At 42.9% G+C, this 19107-nt stretch overlaps 5 protein-coding genes and 1 long non-coding RNA gene across 6 annotated transcripts; 3 read left to right on the forward strand and 3 right to left on the reverse strand.

Moving 5' to 3' along the window:
* Positions 1-24: 24 nt before the first annotated feature.
* LOC110191828 (histone-arginine methyltransferase METTL23) lies at positions 25-1096 on the reverse strand. The gene is made up of 2 exons (XM_020962793.2): positions 826-1096; positions 25-759 (listed from the first exon to the last, which is right to left on the reverse strand). The coding sequence occupies exons 1-2, from the start codon at positions 952-954 to the stop codon at positions 145-147; spliced, it is 744 nt and encodes a 247-aa protein (XP_020818452.2). The 5' UTR covers positions 955-1096; the 3' UTR covers positions 25-144.
* On the forward strand, positions 1012-4600 carry IKKbeta (inhibitor of nuclear factor kappa B kinase subunit beta). The gene is made up of 5 exons (XM_020962668.2): positions 1012-1519; positions 1828-3293; positions 3352-3521; positions 3586-4023; positions 4084-4600. The coding sequence occupies exons 1-5, from the start codon at positions 1408-1410 to the stop codon at positions 4115-4117; spliced, it is 2220 nt and encodes a 739-aa protein (XP_020818327.2). The 5' UTR covers positions 1012-1407; the 3' UTR covers positions 4118-4600.
* A 568-nt stretch (positions 4601-5168) lies between these two features.
* On the forward strand, positions 5169-6453 carry Jhbp5 (Juvenile hormone binding protein 5). The gene is made up of 4 exons (XM_020962669.2): positions 5169-5469; positions 5525-5844; positions 5915-5969; positions 6031-6453. Exons 1-4 carry the CDS (start codon positions 5397-5399, stop codon positions 6342-6344), a joined length of 762 nt encoding a protein of 253 aa, XP_020818328.1. The 5' UTR covers positions 5169-5396; the 3' UTR covers positions 6345-6453.
* Jhbp4 (Juvenile hormone binding protein 4) lies at positions 6422-7635 on the reverse strand. Its single transcript, XM_020962671.2, has 3 exons — positions 7376-7635; positions 6987-7227; positions 6422-6917 (listed from the first exon to the last, which is right to left on the reverse strand). Exons 1-3 carry the CDS (start codon positions 7500-7502, stop codon positions 6479-6481), a joined length of 807 nt encoding a protein of 268 aa, XP_020818330.2. The 5' UTR covers positions 7503-7635; the 3' UTR covers positions 6422-6478.
* LOC147642759 (uncharacterized) lies at positions 7126-7447 on the forward strand. Its single transcript, XR_015272996.1, has 2 exons — positions 7126-7241; positions 7329-7447. It is a non-coding gene; the product is annotated as an uncharacterized LOC147642759 (long non-coding RNA).
* A 3529-nt stretch (positions 7636-11164) lies between the features above and the next one.
* Positions 11165-18765, reverse strand: pnr (pannier). Its single transcript, XM_020962749.2, has 4 exons — positions 17721-18765; positions 12856-13473; positions 12517-12793; positions 11165-12446 (listed from the first exon to the last, which is right to left on the reverse strand). The coding sequence occupies exons 1-4, from the start codon at positions 17745-17747 to the stop codon at positions 11740-11742; spliced, it is 1629 nt and encodes a 542-aa protein (XP_020818408.2). The 5' UTR covers positions 17748-18765; the 3' UTR covers positions 11165-11739.
* Positions 18766-19107: the final 342 nt, after the last annotated feature.

Below are 19107 nucleotides of genomic sequence, written 5' to 3' on the forward strand. Positions count from 1 at the left end.
TGTAGATTTATATTAAAGAAACTATTTTGCCTTGTAAATTATTAGTAATTCTATAATTTCCTTTTTGATACATGAAACTTCATCGAAAATAGTTTGATAAAGAATTAATCCTTGAACGGACTTAAACACAACATCTATATAATTTTATATAGAATTTATTGTGCCGCCGTTCTCAATGCGAGTTATCTCTACCATGTGAATGGTGTGCCCGCCCATAAACTCCAGCAGATCCACGCCCGAATCTTTTCCAATGTCGTCCATGCTGATGGGCAGAGCCTGCAGCTTCCACTTTTTGAGCAGTGCCTCAATTGACCAGTCCGCGCTCCGCTCCTGATAGGTGAATATAAACTTGGCACCGGCATTCCGCTCCAGCAGAAAGGCCACTGTGACCACAATGTCCTCAAAAACACTCGGATCGTAGAAACAGTCGGCAGCAATGATTAGGTCCAGAGGAGGCAGCCGGAACACGCTGTTTAGCAAGAGGCCCCAGCTCAAGCCTACCACATCGATGTCCACGCCCGGCTGCAGTTGGTTGACCAAGCACGACTTCCGGATGTGAGCCAGCGACTTAGGCAGGATGCAGTTATCAGTAAGCACCACCTGCGCTTGGCACTTAGCGGCAAGGATGCCGGGCAGAGCGGTACCGCTACCCAGCTCAAGGATACGCTTACCAGCCAGAGTCTGGCGTCGCTCCCACAGAAAGTGGGCCAGTACCGGGGCACAGGGCCACGTGTAAAAGGAGTAAGCTCCCTGAAGCAGCTGTGGAACGTTGGATCACTGATTAGATGCTACGGAAGAAACATCTGTGGGACAGCGCATGCTTACCTCGGGTATTTTGATTTCTAGGCGTTCGCCAGACGACCCGCTGCTGAAGACAAACTTGCGGATGTGCTCGGCCGTGGCTGTGGCCACAATGTCGTTGTCCTCGCTGCCGCTCTTCATGTGGAAACGCATTGTATCTCGGACATGCAGGATGTTTTTTTTTCACCTAATTACTACTCTTTTTTCCAGTTTTCAGTTTTTGTTTACAACCTGTTTGATTAGAGATGGTACTTTATAAAAACAACATTGTATTTTCCCGATTATGGTCACACTGATTATGTGCTAGAATTTATCGATGGTGAATCCAACACTTTTCCATTAAATTATAATTAAATTACTAATTTTAAAGTAGAATACCAACCAAAAAAGGTGATAAAAGCTGTATTTCTTGCCATTAAACAAATTTGAGCGAGAAGACTCTAATCGATACTTTTATCGATATTATATTTGATGAAAAGTATCGTAAAATCTATCTGAATGTATGCGATACCTTTTTCAAAGAGGAACGCACTGGAAACAAAAACAAATTCGGAATCGCCCGGGATGGAAGTTTCGTTACGATCGAAAGGTGCTGCGTAAATTAAAATGGTCGGAAAAATGGAGTCCTGGGGAAACTGGCTACTGTGCGGCGAGCTGGGCCAAGGCGGATTCGGCAAGGTGCACCACTGGCGGCACCGCAGCGGAGGCCAGGAAATTGGTGAGCTATAAACAACTTTGCGGTGCGCACACCTATGCATTGTATACTGTATATGGAAATTATTTTCCTTGTGTTGGGGATCTCGTGTGCGGTTCCAAGAAATAGGGCTGATGCAAGCGCTTTCCCGCTGCTGCACTGATAGGGTGGCGGACCACCCGCTCGCATTTGGCGTGTGTGTGGTCACTCCGGATGCGATAACCGAAGCCCGTAGCCCAGTAGCTTGTAGCTGACTCAGCCGCAGGGCAGAATGCCTCGCAGACACTAAAACCCCGTTTTGTTTGTTGATCTTCCATTGCCCAAATCAACAGCCACCAAACATATCAAGGACTTGAATTCACTGAGCGCCGATCAGCAGATAAAGCTCAGCGAGCGCTGGAATCAGGAGTACAATTGGACGCGCGAGTTCCAGCAGCTGCCGCACATTGTGGCCGGAGTGATTCTTGATGAAGTCGATCCGGCTTTCAGGGACTTCCTCAATGGCCGACACATTGCCAAGCTACCGGTCATAGTGCTGGAGTACTGCAACGGGGGCGACGTGCGCAAGCGGCTGCTGAGTCCGGAGAATGCCAATGGACTGGTGGAGTTTGAGGTGCGCGAGATCCTGGGGGCTCTGCGGCTAGCCGTTTACTTTCTGCACTCAAAGTGTGGAGTCTGTCACCGAGACTTGAAGCCAGATAACATAGTGATACACCGCGGACCGGACGGTAAAAAGGTGTACAAGCTAACCGATTTTGGCTTGGCGCGGGGCACCCCCGACAAAACGATGCTGCAAAGCGTAGTGGGAACGCGGAACTACTTTGCCCCCGAGGTGGTAGAGTCGGGTATTTATAACAAGGCAGTGGACTACTGGTCGTTGGGCATCATCGCCTATGAGATGGCCATAGGCGACCTGCCCTTCATTCCGTACCAGACGCCAAAGAATATTATTATGAGTCTTTTAAAGAAGCCCAGAGACATTATTGCCATCACAGAGGATCCTGCGGTTCCCAGTCGCTTCCTAAATCATAAACATTTGCCCAACGAGCATCACCTGTCGCGTCCCTGGGCGGAGAAGCTTACTCAGTGGCTCCGCCTGTCACTGGACAGCGACCAAAAGAGGCGTGGGCAAGTGGCATCTGATGAAGTACAATCAGTTCCAGTCGTATTTTCTTCACTCGACAAGCTGCTCCAGATGAAGGTGCTCACAATTTTTGCCGTGAACTCCAGCAAGCGGCTGGAGTACGCCGTTACTGACGACATGACAAAGGAGTGCCTGATGCGAGATATAGCTCGGGACACGAAAATGGCGGTGGAGGATATTTATCTCGTGCTACCCACTTTTCACCCGCACAAGAAGATCACGCCAAGCACCAAGCCAATTGATCTGTATGTAGAAGAGTGGAGGGATACCAGCAAAGATACGCGTAAATGGACCAAGCGCAGCATTCCCCCAGTGATGGTGTACGTGTTTCAGGGTAAGGGCACCGAATACAGCGTCCCTGAGCCTGTTTTCTCAACGCTGATGCTAAATTGTAATGGCTCCAAGTTCAAGTCAGAGGAAAGGTGGCTGCTCAAGCGTCTGGCTCTGGATATGCACTTCGTAATAAGCAAGGAGCAGGCGAACGTGGAGATGTTTCTTTCTGGAATCAATGAGCATGCGCTAGAACTGGAAGACGAGATAATCGCTAGCCCGTATAAGGACATAATAAACAAACAGTTACTGACCACTGCCTGCGTCTTCAATCAATTGGAGAAACTTCGAACGGAAGCCAACGCGGAGAGTCCATCCATTCAGGTAGCTATAGGGCCCCGTCGGTTTTTGTACGCCAGCACCTAATACTATTTGCTTTTAGCTCAATGACTCGGCAGAATGGGAGAGACTTAAGACCAGCTATCAAGTCATTACAGATAGCGCCAACAAACTCCTGGCCCACTTCGACTCCTGCTTTCGGGAAGCCCGCAACAAGGTGAATGCCACCAAGCAGCTACTGCAAGACTATGGCGAAAAAGATATATTCAATGTGTAAGTGTAAGGGTGACCCCCAGAAAAGTATCTAATAATTTAACATATTTCTTGTATCCCCAAGCAATGGATTTCAGCGGCGATACTTACGCAACGGAGGGAGTATTTCCCTCGGAGAATTCAGGGAAGCTGTTAAGGAGTTCGGTAAAACCTATCAAAAGCTCCAGATCGACGGCCCATTGGTGAAGGAGGCCAAGATGATCGATACCTTACACTTGCATTTCGCTACAGGCAGGTTGGCGGTCCCGACTGCTATAGAGAAATTTGAACAGATTAAGAGCGATATATCTAAGCTACTCTTGGAGATGCTCAAATCTGCAGCATCACCTCCGACGATTGCGTCGATGCCGCCGATCTCGATATCTGCCCCTCCGCCTGCAGTGCTTCAGCTGAGCGACGAAATGAGCCGACTGACTGTGAACACTATGCATCCCAGCTCGGATCCATTTGATTCTATAAGCACATACAACGTTATCGCCGAGGCTGAATTGATTAACCAGATGTAAGTTAAGCCTTTACCACTCAAGTGTTGAATCGAGAAATTATCTCTGGATATTTTCAGGCTGGAGGCTGAGATGGAAGTCGATTCTGTCTAGTTTCCTCTGTTGGCTGCAGAACTTGTGCCTTAATTTAATCAAAATACGAATCACAATTTTTTATTTATTATTTACATTATTTTAGTTTGTTATCGCCCATTTGACAAATGATGAGTTGTCCCTCTTTAATGGTTTCACAAAAACATAGAAAAGTGTTTATTTTGTTTTAATTTGTGCATGTTATTATATTCTCAGTGAAATTAAACTAAAATCTGTTTAAGAATAATTGTTTTCTTTTCGTTTAACTTCACTTAGTGCAAGAAAATGAGGGTTTGTCCGTGTGCAGCGCAAATTGTTTTCAGTTCCGCCAGACCGATTGAAGCAGCCGTTAAATTGTTATTGCCTCCTTTCCAGATGGCCATACACTTAATTAATGTATCAATTAACCAAGTATATAATGCGTTGTGCCTTTAAAACTGTCGAATTTATAGTTTATAGAACTAATGTTATATACCTTAATAAAGAAACAATTGTGACAAAGTATTTCAATTTGCGATTTGATCATGAGATTGAATGGGAAATCAATCATAATTAAGCCGAAAATACATTATTTATTTCAATTATAAAAACTTTCCTATGTTAGTTTTTACAAGGTTAATAAATCTGTATACTTAATTTTAAATTTTACAAAATTAAAAATTTGACAAATTTTTGGAAATGTTACCGATGTTACCCCTTATAAAATTTTGAAAAATTAATAAAAATTTTTTTTCTTCCGAACATGGCTAGTTCGATTTAGCTGTTGATTTTGATCAAGAATATATGATTTATAGGGTCGTAAATGATTCCTTCACTGCGTTCTTAGCTTTTAACTAAAATTATAATATCCTGCAAGGCTATATAAAATTTATAAAATAATAATTTCTTATACAAAACAAAATGATTAAAATAAAAAGAGTTTTAGGAGCACCAATGGTCTATAGACTTGCCCCTCCATCCCAGATGATATATAATTGATTATGTTGTATAATTCACAAAAGGCTTTGTTCAGGGACAAGAAAAACATTTTGGTATATGTACATACTATACAATGGAACCACTTTATATATAGTAATCAAGTGGAGTGGGTAACAGCTTGGCTTGGGCAATTGAAGTAAAACTGCTGAGGATTGCAATGCCACGAGAAAGTGCTCAAGCGGCAGAACCGAGAATGCGTCAGCTTCTGACTGGCAATCCAGACTTGGCTATAAAAGCTACCGGTGCAGCTTGGCAGCCAACAGACTTCGCTTGATATCGCCCGCAACCAGAACACCAGGAGGATCGCAAACAAAAAAGCGGAATGGATCGAAACTGCATAATAAGACTGATTGTCCTCATAGGAGTTGCTCTACAGGGGGAGGCGGCGAAATTACGTGAGTAAATCTAAGGATTCAGACTCGAAAGCTTGGTTTTGTAATATCCTTATAGCATCCTTCCTGAAGGTGTGCTATCGCGACTCCCCCAGTTTGAACACTTGCGCCCGGCAATCCTTTGAAGCGTTGCGACCGAGACTGATGGAGGGCATTCCCGAGCTGTTCATACCGTCCATGGAGCCGCTGGTGGTGCCCCAGGTGAAAATGGACCAGGACTCTGGTGCCATCTACTTGCATTCCGTGTATCGTAACGTCAAGGTGACGGGCATATCGAAGCATTCGGTGAATGAGCTGCGCTTGGAGCCGTCAAAGCTGAAATTCATAGTGTCTCTGACCTTCCCCAAGCTGCATATGGAGTCAGCATATAGCATTAAGGTCAGTAGGGAAGTAGGGAGGCAGATCGCAATCCAAACAATCAAAGTTTCTAATAATATCATTCTATTAGGGTAAAATCATGATGATGCCGCTGCTGGGCGATGGCCACTGCCAGGTGGATCTGAGTAAGATATATTCAGTATATTGTTATAAACAATGACGCTTATAAACATCGCCTCGTTACAGTAAACATCACAATGCGCACGGAGCTGATAGGAAAGGAGTATCAGAAGAATGGTGTCAACTATTTGAATATCAGCGATGTGAATGTCAAGTACGAGTTGTCCAATGTGAAAATCCATCTGGACAACCTGTTCAACGGCGACAAGGCTCTGGGTGATCGAATGAACGAGTTCCTCAACGAAAACTGGAAGGCTCTTGCCGAGGAAGTACGTCCGCTGATGACCAAGGCCCTCGTGGACATCCTGAGAGCATCCGTGGATAAGCTTTTCTCTTCCTTCAGTTACGACGATCTCCTGCCCAAGGGTAAGGGTAAATAATCGGAGAGCATCACCCATTCCAACTTAATTATTTAATCGTAGTTCAAACATTAGCCTAGACATAAGCACACAATTAAAGGCGAAATAAATTATGAATATAATACACAAACGGCGGACGAGATCCTGGGGGATCTCTAAACCAGCCACAGCTTGGTGGGCATTTTGGAGAAGACGTTGTTCCACAACCCGTGGAAAATGTCAGCCAGTCCCAGCTCCAAGTCCGGCCGTAGCTCGGCAATGACCTCGATGCCGTTCTGATTGAGGAACGAGTTAATCGAGGCCGCCAGGATGTCGTTCCCATTGAAGAGATTCTTCAAATGGATTCGCATGGCGCCCACGTCGAAGCCCACCTTCATTTCGTCGATGTGGATGATCTCATCACCCGTACGGGTCTCGTTTCGAAGGGAGATCCTTGTATAGACAGTGGTATGTACGTTCTTCAGCGCCATGGCCACATCTCCATTACCGACCAGCGGCAGGAGCAAAATATTTCCCTTCAGATTGTACTTGGCCCGGATGCGAAGCCTTGGCAGCTCGAGCTCGAAGTTAAGCAGCCGTCGCTCCAGATCCAAGCTGAGATCAAAATATAAACAAAAGTATTTTAAAAGTCTTCTTCCCATTGCCATCTACATATGTACTTACCTAGCTCGCCGCACAGTCGCATTGGATGGCCCACGGATGACAAGATTCTGGAATCCCCCCGAAAGCACCAGATTGCCACTGCCCTTTGACACAGATACCTGATCAATGTTCAGGGGTTCGAAGCTTTTAACACCGATCTCGGGAATGCCTGCGGCCAGAGCCGGAAAGCATCCCTCGAAGAGCTGCCGGAAGCACTTGTTCTCGTTCGGATTGGAGCGCTTGCATGTCTGCAGCCATGGAGCTGGGGTACAAGAGGTAGGGGATATTGAAGAAGATATATATTATATTATATACATAAAGTTTTAAAGTTGATTTATAATATTTTAACACTGTATATCCTAGTAGCTCGATATATCCTTGTGGATCCCCAGCCTGGGCTGGCTACTCACGTCTCTCCTGCAACGGAAGTTTATCGTTGACAATCTCTCGCGTATAGGCCCCGGAGCCTGGTGTCACCAAAACAGCGAAGATAACGCCCAGGCTAATGGCCAACTTCCAGTATGTTGTGGCAAACATGTTTACAAAAAAATCAAAATCCTTGAGGAGGAGTCACTCAAATCGCGGCTTTAAGTCCGGTATCTGTTGCGCGTGACCGTTGGCGACGATGGCTGGAGCCCAAGTGCCGGGACCGATGTGTAAAATGTCGGACGAAACCGTCGAAGGCAATGACAATAGTTGGCTTTTTCGTCTGCCTCTTGTGCGTCCAGTTTCTTTTTCGTACTCTTTTTTCCCCAACTGAGGCTACGAATTCCGCAATTTTTTACCTGGCGGCGCCTCTTACCCGCTTACACCCGCTCACCTCCTTGCCAACTGACCACGGGAAAAATGTTGAAAAATGTGTTTTAAGATGCGCTGCAATTAAAGAGAGGAGTTTGGGTACCAATTTGGGATTTAAATATGACTGTGAATTTCCTTATAATAATTTCTAAATAATTTTTAATGGGTATGTTAACTTTATTAGTTTAATTTATAAGATTTATCCAAGAATTAAAGCCATCTATGACCTAAATTTAAAACTTAAACATACACGTAGAGTTTTCCCATTTATTTTGTTGATAATTCATATAAATTGTTGTTCCATCAAAATTAATCAATTTCTGTTTTAAAAATTGGTAATAAAATAAAACAAATAAAACAACAATTAAGCATTAAAATTAACAGCTGAAACTAATAGTAAAAGTGAAACTTTTATTACTCTTTATGGCCACAGCTAAATGGTACTTCATATTTTAATTATTTTGACTTATTACCACAGGTATTAGCCCCCATTTTACCAGCTGTAGCGCATGAAGCTGCTCCACTTGACCGAATATTTGTTATGTTATATATTTGTTGTATTGATATTTAGACTTTTATGCCGCTTTTTAAATTTTACTTTCGTTCGAGGCACAAACGCCACCGCTTCCAGTTTGTGTTTACGTTTATGGACGTTGCGCCACACACTCACACACTACACCATATGCGCTAGCATGTGTGCCACGGCGAAGGGGGAGGTGGACTGGCCAGCTCCCGAAGTCCGCCTGGCCTGCTTCCAGTTCCAGCGAAGTTCCCTCCGAAGCTGTTCACCTGTTGACTACTTCTGGTATTACGCAGACGCGGCCCGATCGCAGCGGGAGTTGGGAGTTGGGAGCTGGAGTTGGGGCTGCCTTTGCCACTTCATTGTCACGGGTGTTGTCCGGTTCGCTCGCTCTTCGTGCTCCAATGCCTCGGGCCACAGAGACTTACATATGCGCCAGCATGTAGTATTCCCCTCTGGGGGGTGTCTCGTGCTCTCCAGGTTGCAAGTCTCTGTTACGCAGTCGCCGCAATTAATATTGGGGGACTAGTGGTGGCCAGGTGAGACGTGAGTGGGACCACGTTAATCTTAGTATTTTTACATATTATACAAATAAATAAAACCATTTCTCTGGGTCATTCTCTACTCTGAACTCGATAATTTTTGATGGAATATAAATGTATCTTTAAGATATTTTACATGTAACTTGCGTAGATAATTCGATTTTAGTTCTTTCTGATTTTTAATTTAACACATACAACTTGTAAAACTCTGAGTTATATCTTAAGATTAACTTTAGTTTAAAGTAATATCAGATTGTTAAAGGGAGTTCCCCCTTAAATTTAGTTATTCTCACGCTTTCATCGCTAAACCTGGTTTTGTCTCGTTTGACTGTCATTTAATTGCTGCAGTTTACGAAAACATGAATATGCAAATTGGGGCTTCGATGGTTATGTGACTTATAATTTTTCTTTTTATACCCTTGCAAGGGTATTATCATTTTGGTCGGAAACTTGTAACACTATGAAGGAGTTATTTCCGACCTTACAAACTATATATATTCTTGATCAGAATCAACAGACAAATCGATCTAGCCATGTCTAGTCAAAAAATAAAATTTCAAATTTTCATAAGGTGATACATGCTTAAAATTGTCAAAAATTTACAAAAATTTGATTTTCTTAAATATTAAGATTGAGTATGCAGATTTATTAAGCTAATATAAACTAGCATAGGACCGCTTTCCGAATTAAAATTATTGCTTGTTTGACGTAGTTATGCGATTTTTAAACTTTGATATATCGAAAATATTATCATATATTGATTCAAAGAATACGACAATTTTAAGCTTAGTTCCGATTTCATCCTATAATTAAATTTCAAATTGCTAGGGTATATAAATTTCGACTTTTGGAAGTTAGATTTCTTTCTTGTTTACAATAATTATAATCTTTCTCCCGCGGGGGTCGGCCACATTTCAATGTTGCATGTTGCGACAATGCCATCCCAGCCAGCCAAAACTCATCCAGCAATCCTCATGTTCATCTCGTTTCTCTCTGGTTTTGTTTTGGCCAAAAAGTCGCGTGCGGAAACTACCAAAATTACGCCGGACAGCGATGGGGATTGCGTTATCTTTAATAGCTGCTTCCCCGCCCCAACTGGCCCCGAGATGAGAGCTGGAATCCCATGGAGGAGGGTGAACTGCTGTCGAACCGCCGCCTGGAATTGCGCAACTTTTGGCTCGATTCATTTACAAGCATTTTATTTTTCTTTGGCCGCTAAACAAACGAGTTTAATGTTCGCTATTTCGATTTTTTTTGCTTTCGTCGCGGCTCATGTTTTATTGGCGTTTATTTTCACACTTGCCATTGCATTCCTCGATTCCAGTCCTTTCTTTATTTTCTTTTTTTGCATATTGCTGAACTGCACCGTCAAGTGATGCAATCACCCCGAAACTTCATCTCTTTTTGCACTGTCACAAAAGTACAATGGTAGGGCCTTTCCCACTGTGCGCTCGGTTGGAGCAGGCCCAACCGCAATCCGGGCCTGGTCACGTGCAATTGGAGCCAAGAGTTCAATAGCTTCGATGGGGACTTTTTCAATTTGGATCTTAACATGCAGATCACGCCTCTATTGTGGTTTCAAGCGCCACCAGCTCCAGCTCCAGCTCTGGCATTGACCGAATAACCCGACATCGTCGAATGTTGTGAAAAGGTCCAAGAAATAGTAGGGTTTATTTTTATGGCCAATAAATATTCCCTAATTGTCTCGTAATTGATTCTCCCCGTGTTAGCTGTTTGCTTATGTCATAATAATTAAGAAATTAAAAAGTCTTGCTTTGAATTCATCTTTAACGATTTTACACAGTGGCGCTAAAAGTTATTATACCTGCCAGGTAGGTTAGGTAACCTACCTGTCAGGTAAAATTGGTGTAAGGTAAATATTAGAGGTTGTAGAGACTGCTTTGGATTTTGGTAAAATAAAATTATATGTAAGATAGAGTCCCTGACTTAAGACACGTAAAATATCATGTATAAATATATATCTTACATTTTTAAAATAATAAAGCTTTTCAAATAAATGCCACGGTTTTATAATAAAACAGAAAAGAGAGTTTGTACCATTGCAATTTGCAAAAATGGAAATTGTTCTGAATTTTATGGGAATTTAAATAATGGAACCACTTTAAAAATAAAATAAAAGAAAGTAACATATTTTTTTTAAAGCACATATCAAGATTGAGACGACTGTTCATGGGGATCAAGAATAAATATAGTATAAAAGGTAATTTTTTAACGAACATCCCAAAGCCCCATTTCTAAATAACCATTTCAGGTTAACGTTTAAATTCTACCACACTACATATTACCATTTAAACATATTAATTAGTAAATAATATTCGTTATGTTTTGAATATAATCTTTATTTACTCGTAGCATGAATCTTTTAAGAGTTAAAGAGTTATAATAATACTATTTTACCATTAAATCCTAATTCTAAATGGTCTATGAAGGTGTCGGGTGGGGAAGTGCGGAGTACACATGGAATATTTAGGCTAATTGAACAGGGCTATGATAAAGAACTAAGACATAAACAAAGCGATAAACAATATCTTTACACATCGATAAGCACATACATTCAGTAGATTTGTACAACTAGAATTGCTATATAGTTATTTACAGGACATTACAACTAAGTGCCAAATATTGATTAAGTGGCAAGTATTAACCTATAAACACCCCTGTTAAGCATTTCCATTTCAATTCAATTCGAATCTCGAAATACCAGGATTATTTCCGATTTAACTTGAATGGAAGTGGAAGAACGACCGGGGCCTAGGGGAGACTAAGGTCTAAAGTCTTTTCAATGCGGTGATTCCAATGAAGGCTTCAAGGTAGGGTGCAGTGGGTGCTGAGGAGTAGGGAGATCACATCAGGGAGCCGGTGTCCAAATGTCCAATAGCCCGATTGTCTGGCCTTACGAGGTGGCCATCAGCTTCGCCGCCTGGATAACGTTGTGCTGATGATGATAGCCGGCCAACTCGCTAGCCGCTCCGCCAGCCATGGCGGCCGACGAGGCTGCTCCACCCAGTGCCCCAAAGGATCCGCCAAAGTAGCAGTTGTTCACATAGTCATAGTTGGTGGCACTCGCCTCTGTCTTCACCCCATATGCGGCTGCAGCGGCGGCGGCATGCAGATGATGATGCGCCGCCGCCGTTACATGGTGTCCGTGGGAACCGCCCAGATGATGGTGGTGCTGGTAGTGGGGCGAGGGAGTACCATTACTCAACGTCGGCGTCTCGGCACTGTGTGAGGTGTAAGCCGATGCACTGCCTCCGCCCGTGCTGCTACTGGGCGTGTAGAGTTGCGCCCCAGTCGCTCCGTGGAGCTGCCGGGCACTCAGCTGCGACTGGCCGGAGGATGGGGTCATGCCATGTCCGTGCTGCTGGTGTTGTGCCTGCTGTTGCGTCGCCGCCTGTCCATAGTGGGGGAAGCACTGCTGGTGTCCTCCCGCCTGCTGCTGCTGCTGTTGGTGAACCGCCTGCTGTTGCTGCTGCTGGTGCCCCGCCTGCTGCTGTTGGGTGTGGTGCTGACCAAGCAGGCTGCTGGCACCGGAGCTGCTCTTTAGGTCCGTGTGCAGCTTGCCAAGACTGTGGCGGTCCAAACTTAGCGACGGTTTGAGATCTACGCAGGGATGAAGAGTCTTGAATAGTTTTTTGGTTCACCAGGGCAGAGGGTGATGAGGACTACTTACCGTGCTCTTCTTTGCACTCTTTGATGGTCTCCAGCGTGGAGCTTGATCCTGAGCCTGTTCCCGCTCCTGATGCCGAACCGCTGCCCGTCTTCTTGGGCTTTCGTTTCCTCGTCTGGATGCCATCCTTGCGCATGGCCAGTGGCCTATTGACCCCGTGCAGCTTGTAGTACAGCCCGCAGGCATTACACACCGGCTCGCCGTCGTTGTTCCGTCTCCAGAGGGTGGTGGTGCGGGTACCACAGTTGGTGCAGCACAGACCCAGCCTCCTAGTGGCAGTCTGGAGGAAGATATTTCAGATTAGCAACAGAAACTGAAGCGTTTCAGGGGGGTTGTACTCACTGCACTCACCAGGCGCTTGCTGGGCTTGATCAGCGGCCGGTTCATTCCGTTCATCTTGTGGTAAAGTCCGCAGGCGTTGCACAGGTAGTGCCCAGTGCCATCCCGACGCCACAGGGGCGTGGATATAGCTCCGCAGTTGACGCACTCCCGTCCCTCGCCGAACTGAAAGTCCATGGCACTTTCGTAGGGTGAGGAGCGCTGGAAACCGGTGGGATCATAGGCGCTCCGCCAGGTACCCATCATTACGTTCTGTGTGTAGAACTGCGCTGGCAATTGGGCATGCGCTGATCCAAAGGTGTCCGTTGTCCAGGCATTTGGTGCCGCCGCTGCGCCACCAAAGTGGGCAGCCACATGGTTGTACTGGCGGTTGGAGGGCACATATACCGGAGCATTTACGGCCTGCTGGTGATGGTAGCCGGATACCCCGACTCCGACCCCGGCACTGGCTGCACTCCCGGCGGCAGCGAGATCCGTATACGCCGCTACGGCGCTGCTGTGGTACATCTTTGCGGCGGCAGCAGCGGAGACAGAGGCCGAGGCGGAGGCTGAAGCGAAAGCAACCTGATGGTCACCGCTGAATTGGGGATAGTCTCGCGTTGACAGCTGATCCGAAGTAGACTGGAAAGAGTAAGGTTACCAATTAGTCTGATGTTCTAATATATTAAGAGTTCTATATATAATCTAAGGGATTCTCCTTGTAACTAACTCCCATCTCTAACCCATTCCCTTTCCCCATTCCCATTTCCCTAACTTTACTTCGGTTGCTGCCATTGGATGATCTGGCATTTGGGCAACTCCCCTCATCTGGCAGCCATTTTCGTTTCACTTCTTGCTGCAACTCCTGCGTCTTCCCTGCACCATGGTCTCTCCCCATCCCTAGTCTCTCCGGGATGAGAACCAGTTTTCCCAGGCTGCGCCCTTTCGGTCAACAGATCGACTTAATGGCGCTCTCGGCATCTCGAGCAGCTCGTGTATCTCTGCATCCGTGAGTCTGTGCATCTGTATCTTTCGGTCCACAGTCCACTTATCTGGTGCGTAGGCATTGGATCTGTGCGAGGGGAAACGCATGAAGGCAGGAGAAGTAGGAGGAGGCTGAATCGTGACCATAAAGTGTCATTTGCGGGCACTTGGTGCTCATACAGACATTATAAATTGGGGAAGTACCTGGGTACGTTTCCATGGAGGAGAGATAAAGTGAGCCGGTTCAAAAGGATGTTATAATTGAGCTGAATTTAATGGAAGCCTTTTAATTAGCGATTATTAGAGGTATCCAAAAAATCTAAAAGCTAACCTCGTTATACCCTTGCAGGGTATTATAATTTTAGTCTGAAGCTTGTAACGAGGTGAAGGACTCATTTCCGACCCTATAAATCATATATATTCTTGATCAGCATCATCAGCCGAGTCGATCTGGCTATGTCCGGAAAAATTTAATTTTTTGAACATTTCGAAAATTTTATAAGGGGTTACATCGTTAAAATTGTCAAAAATTTGAATTTCTTAAATATTTAAATTATTATATGCATATTTGTTAATCTCATAAAAACTAACACAAAACAGCTTTCCGATTCGAAATGAATGAATTTTTGTCTTAGTTATGATCGATTTTCACTGCTGAAAATAGAAATTTCGAGTTCCCAAAATAAGCTTCCTTTCTTATTTTAAGTTACATTTGGTTATGGATTTTTAAAGAAAATTGGAAACTATTTCTATTGTAAAATAATAATTTCCATATTTACAAAATCCACTCTTTTGCCATCTTTCAATTAGCATCTTTACTACATTTCCATTTTCCATACTCGGCATTGTCTTCAATAAAACGTTTTCATTGTTCATTCAACATTTTTGCACCAAATGAGGGAAAAGTCTTCGAGTGGTTTAGACCGTTTCCCCCGCACATACACTCCACATACATATTTATTCTGATCCATTTTTTATTTGAATTTCTCGAAAAGTTCAACAGCCAAAGAAGCAAAATCAACAACAAAAACCAAAAAACCGACAGCGATCAACGAAATCTGTGCTTCACATCGGTTTCAATTAAGGCGCCAATTGCATATTTTTATTTATGCGGATATTTTCGAATATATTTTCAAATTGCCTTTACAGTTGAGCACAAAGTAAAAAAAAAGAGGGAAAACATTTGACGTCTTTATCTTATCCCACAAATTTAATGCGATGATGTATGAAATTTTTAATTTTTCTGCCTTCCCTCCCTTGGAACTGCCCCAAGGGAACATCGAGTAAATTTTATTTGTAACCAGATGGCCACTTAAGGGGCAGGGGATGGGGAATGGAAATGTTTGGGCAGTATTTATGAAATAAAAAGTTTTTAATTTGCAGTTCAAAGTAATCGATTGTAGCTAAGTTGTTGGACAAGAATTTGAGGCAAAATTATTGATATCGGGATTAAAATGCCGCCGGGAATTCAAGCCAGGCTAAATGAAAGTTAAATTTAATCTAAATTAAATAACTAATTATAACAAATAAACTTTGGTTGCAATTATTTAATAAATTCCTAATGATATGATAAATATTTACTTTATTTAGTTGTTGAATGATATTATTATATTTGATGTAATTAAAAGTAATTGATATTAAAAATGAATTTATTTGTAGAAATTGCGGTTATCGAGTTTATATTATAACAAATGATTTGTAAGTCCTTTACTAAAACAGCAATCTTTAAAAATTATATTTTTGAAAGCAAATCAAAGTCAAGAAATTTAAAAATATTTTCAGAGATTTTATATTCGCATACGCTGGCATTAAGTGAATGTGTTTCCCTTTTATTTGGTTAAACAAATTTAAATTTAATGAATTATTAATAATATTCAATAAACTAAAGGTCCAAAAATAACGTAATTTTTATTTAAATTTAATTTCAACAAATCTAACTTGAAATGGCTGTAAATAATGAGATATTAAGCAGATTGATTGAGGGCAACGTGACGTATGAGCAATAATATTTAAGACTCAACACGCTGCTGTCAAAACAAATTAATTGTGCAAGGGGCAGGACGGGAGGGGTAAGTGAAGATCATTGCAACAATTTCGGCTGCAATTCCCCAAATTCCAGCGGAGCATACAACCGAATGGGACAGAATGCCGGGCGGCGGAGGAGACCCAAGAAATCAAAGGATTGAGCTGACCACGCGTGCATAATGATGTCGCTCCCCTTAGAAGATCACTCGATCAAAGAGAGCGCAGAGCTGGATTTGGACTTGGAGTTGGAGTCGGAGGAGGCAGAGATCAAAGGAGGCGGCGACCACACGAAAAATTGTCAACGAGCTGCAGGAAAGGATGAGAGATGCAAAGGGATCTGGTCGGATCTGGTAGAGAGGGCGCTTTGGCGCTTATTAAAAAGCGATCAGCCAAAAAAGGGACAAGCCGGCCGGAGACGGAGAAGGCGAGGAATCGAAATAAACAGCAATAAAAAATCAATTTCACATAAGTGGAGGGCAGAGGACAGCGATACCTGCATATACGTTAATAATTTGTCACCGCAAATGAAGGAACAAAAACAAACAGAGAAAACCACTTGAGCGCAGGACGGAGTCGGAGAACATGGAGAGGGTATAAGTGCTGGACGAGGATGAGCGGCGCTTTGAGTGTTTTTTCTCTTCTTTCCTTTCCAGCATCTCCTGACCTGGCGCTCCATCGTCAAGTGGAGGATCCTGTTTTTCCCTCGCTTCATCACTCCGCCGCCGTCGCTTCAGTATCCTCTCCACTCGAGGCCACTTGACTCATTCATTCATTGATCCCCGCCTGGCCAGACCGGGCTCTCTCTCTCTCTCCCTGCGCTTTCTCTGTGGTTAGGATTTTCCGCTTGGAGTTAGTTTTTCCTTAATGGTATGTCGGTATCATTTAAGTTTTGCCGCCTGTCAAGGCTCATCTAATAAGCTTCCATTCAGAGAGGAAAATCCTTTTACTAAAAACTAATAGATGCATTGAGATTATGGCTTAAAGATTACAGCTTAAGATGTGAGACTTGTTAATGCGATTAAAAAATATCGGGGGAAAATATAGAGTTAAGATTGAGTACTTGAAATTGCTATCCAACTTAAAGATGAAACATAAAGTTCAAGTAGAAGAAGTTAATATCAAAATATTTAACAAAATGATTAAATTATTGGATAATTTTTGAAACTTCATAATTTTTAAAGTATATATATAGAAACTAGACACACTTTTACATATAATTTTCATCACAGGGGTATTATTAGTTCTTTAATCAGGAGCTTGTAAATCATTGAAGGAGTCATTTCCGACCCTATAAATTATATATGTTCTTGATCAGCATTAACAGCCGAATCGATCTGGCCATGTCTAGTCAAAAAATAAAATTTCGAAAATTTTTCAAAATTTCAAAATTTGATAAGGGGTTACATCGTTAAAATGGTCAAAAATTAAAAAAAAAAAATTAATTTTTTAAAATTTGTAATTAAGTATGAAGATTTATTAACCTTATAAAAACTAACAGGACTGCATTCCGTATTAAAATTAAGACTTTTTTGGCTTAGTTATGCGTTTTTAAAACTTTGATTTAAGCTTAGTTGTGGTATACTTTTGATTCTTTTCTATAATTAAATTGCAAACCTCAAGGTATATAAACTTCAGTATCTCAAAGTTAGTTTCCTTTCTTTTTAATACATTATAATAGGCCTAGAGGAACACTCAATTTAATTATTGATCACCATCGTTAAATACTATTTCCTTTATGATTTAAAATCTATCTATAAATCTATAATTCTAAAGCTGGGGTTGCTTTGTTCAAAAATAGAAGATGCGCTAAGCTTGTTTCGGCGACATAATTACAGGAAACGAGAACAATAAATTGAGATAAAAACGTGAGTTAAACTTACATCGCCATCACTCAATAGGATGCCCATGATTTATGGCCGAATAATTCGCGATTTGCGGCTCGTTTTAGAATGATTAATGGACCACGCACGCAGCTCAGTTCAAGTTGAGGTTGAATTCGGATTCAGATCCGATTTGGATATATATTATAAAGCTCGATTCCACCGCTGCGGCTATGGTTAATTGATATTGACGGTGTCGTTGCCGGTGGGAAGTGTAAGTAAATAAACGAACGTATCACAAATGCATTCAGATTAATTGCAACAAATTCAAAAATGTTTTATTGCACGTTGGCACGAAGTTTGTTTATTATTTATATGGCATTTTATGGGCCTTGTTGTAAGACGTTTGATTAATGCGGCCTATAAAGCGATAAATTTTCGTTTTAATCCATTTACGAGCACTCAAGCGATTCCGCGATGCCTCTGTTTTTCTGTTGTTTTTATTTGTTCTTCTTTTGTATTTATTTATTATTTCGAGAGCGAGAGCCCAGCGAACAACCGACTTCCTTGAGGGTAACAAACAAACTAAAAAACGCCTCAAAGTAAACAAAAACTTAATCCCAAATATCCAGATCCAGATCCAGTTCCCGGCAGAGGCAGCGGCTTCAGCGGCGACTGCGACGGCGACGGCGACAACAACACAGAAAGCCAATTTCATCAATGGGCAGCCCGTCGTCTCGCCTCTCGCTTCCCCTTCGACGAGCTAAGCCTGCGGAAGCGAGATGCACTCACAGCTGACAGGTAAAAATTTGTAGGTGCATCTCAAGACCCGTGATGACGGCAGCGAAGTCAGCAGCGGCGTTGACTCAAAAATTAGTCAATTTCATGTAAGTCTTGAGAAATGATCTCCGCACACACACACTTGAGCCGGAAAATCGAGGCAGGTCCGCACTTGAACGGTAGGCACTCTGCCACTCCACTCCACTCTAATCCGCTTTTCCAGACCCCGAATCCGAACCCGAACCCGAATCCGAACCCGAATCCCATCGCTATCCCCTGATCCCTTGACAAAACAGAGTCCGAGGCGAGATATTGTGGGCACTGAAGGCCCTGCCCATTGTCAGCAGCTCATTAAATCGATTCTGCTGCAGGCGTGTGTCTCTTCTTGGCCAAGGATCGCAGGATCTCGACAGGCTCGATTAATTGATCTCTCATCCTGCAAAGAGCAAGAAGTGTGCGTGGGTCTGTGTTTATATAGTTCCTAATGGCCAGCGATTAATTCAAATGACTCAAATTGCAATTACGTGTCTAGGAGTATTACCCATAATTCAGGCAAAGGAATGTCGAGACAATCCACACGTTAAATAATAGGCTTAGTTCTTGTAAAAGGTAATGAAAATAGAAGAGAGTTGGAGTTTACTGACTAAAGGATACCTTAATTGCCTTT

The sequence above is a fragment of the Drosophila serrata genome, unplaced genomic scaffold (genome assembly GCF_035046125.1).
Source record: "Drosophila serrata isolate PLE 108 unplaced genomic scaffold, ASM3504612v1 contig_360, whole genome shotgun sequence".
In the NCBI taxonomy this organism is placed as follows: domain Eukaryota; kingdom Metazoa; phylum Arthropoda; class Insecta; order Diptera; family Drosophilidae; genus Drosophila; species Drosophila serrata.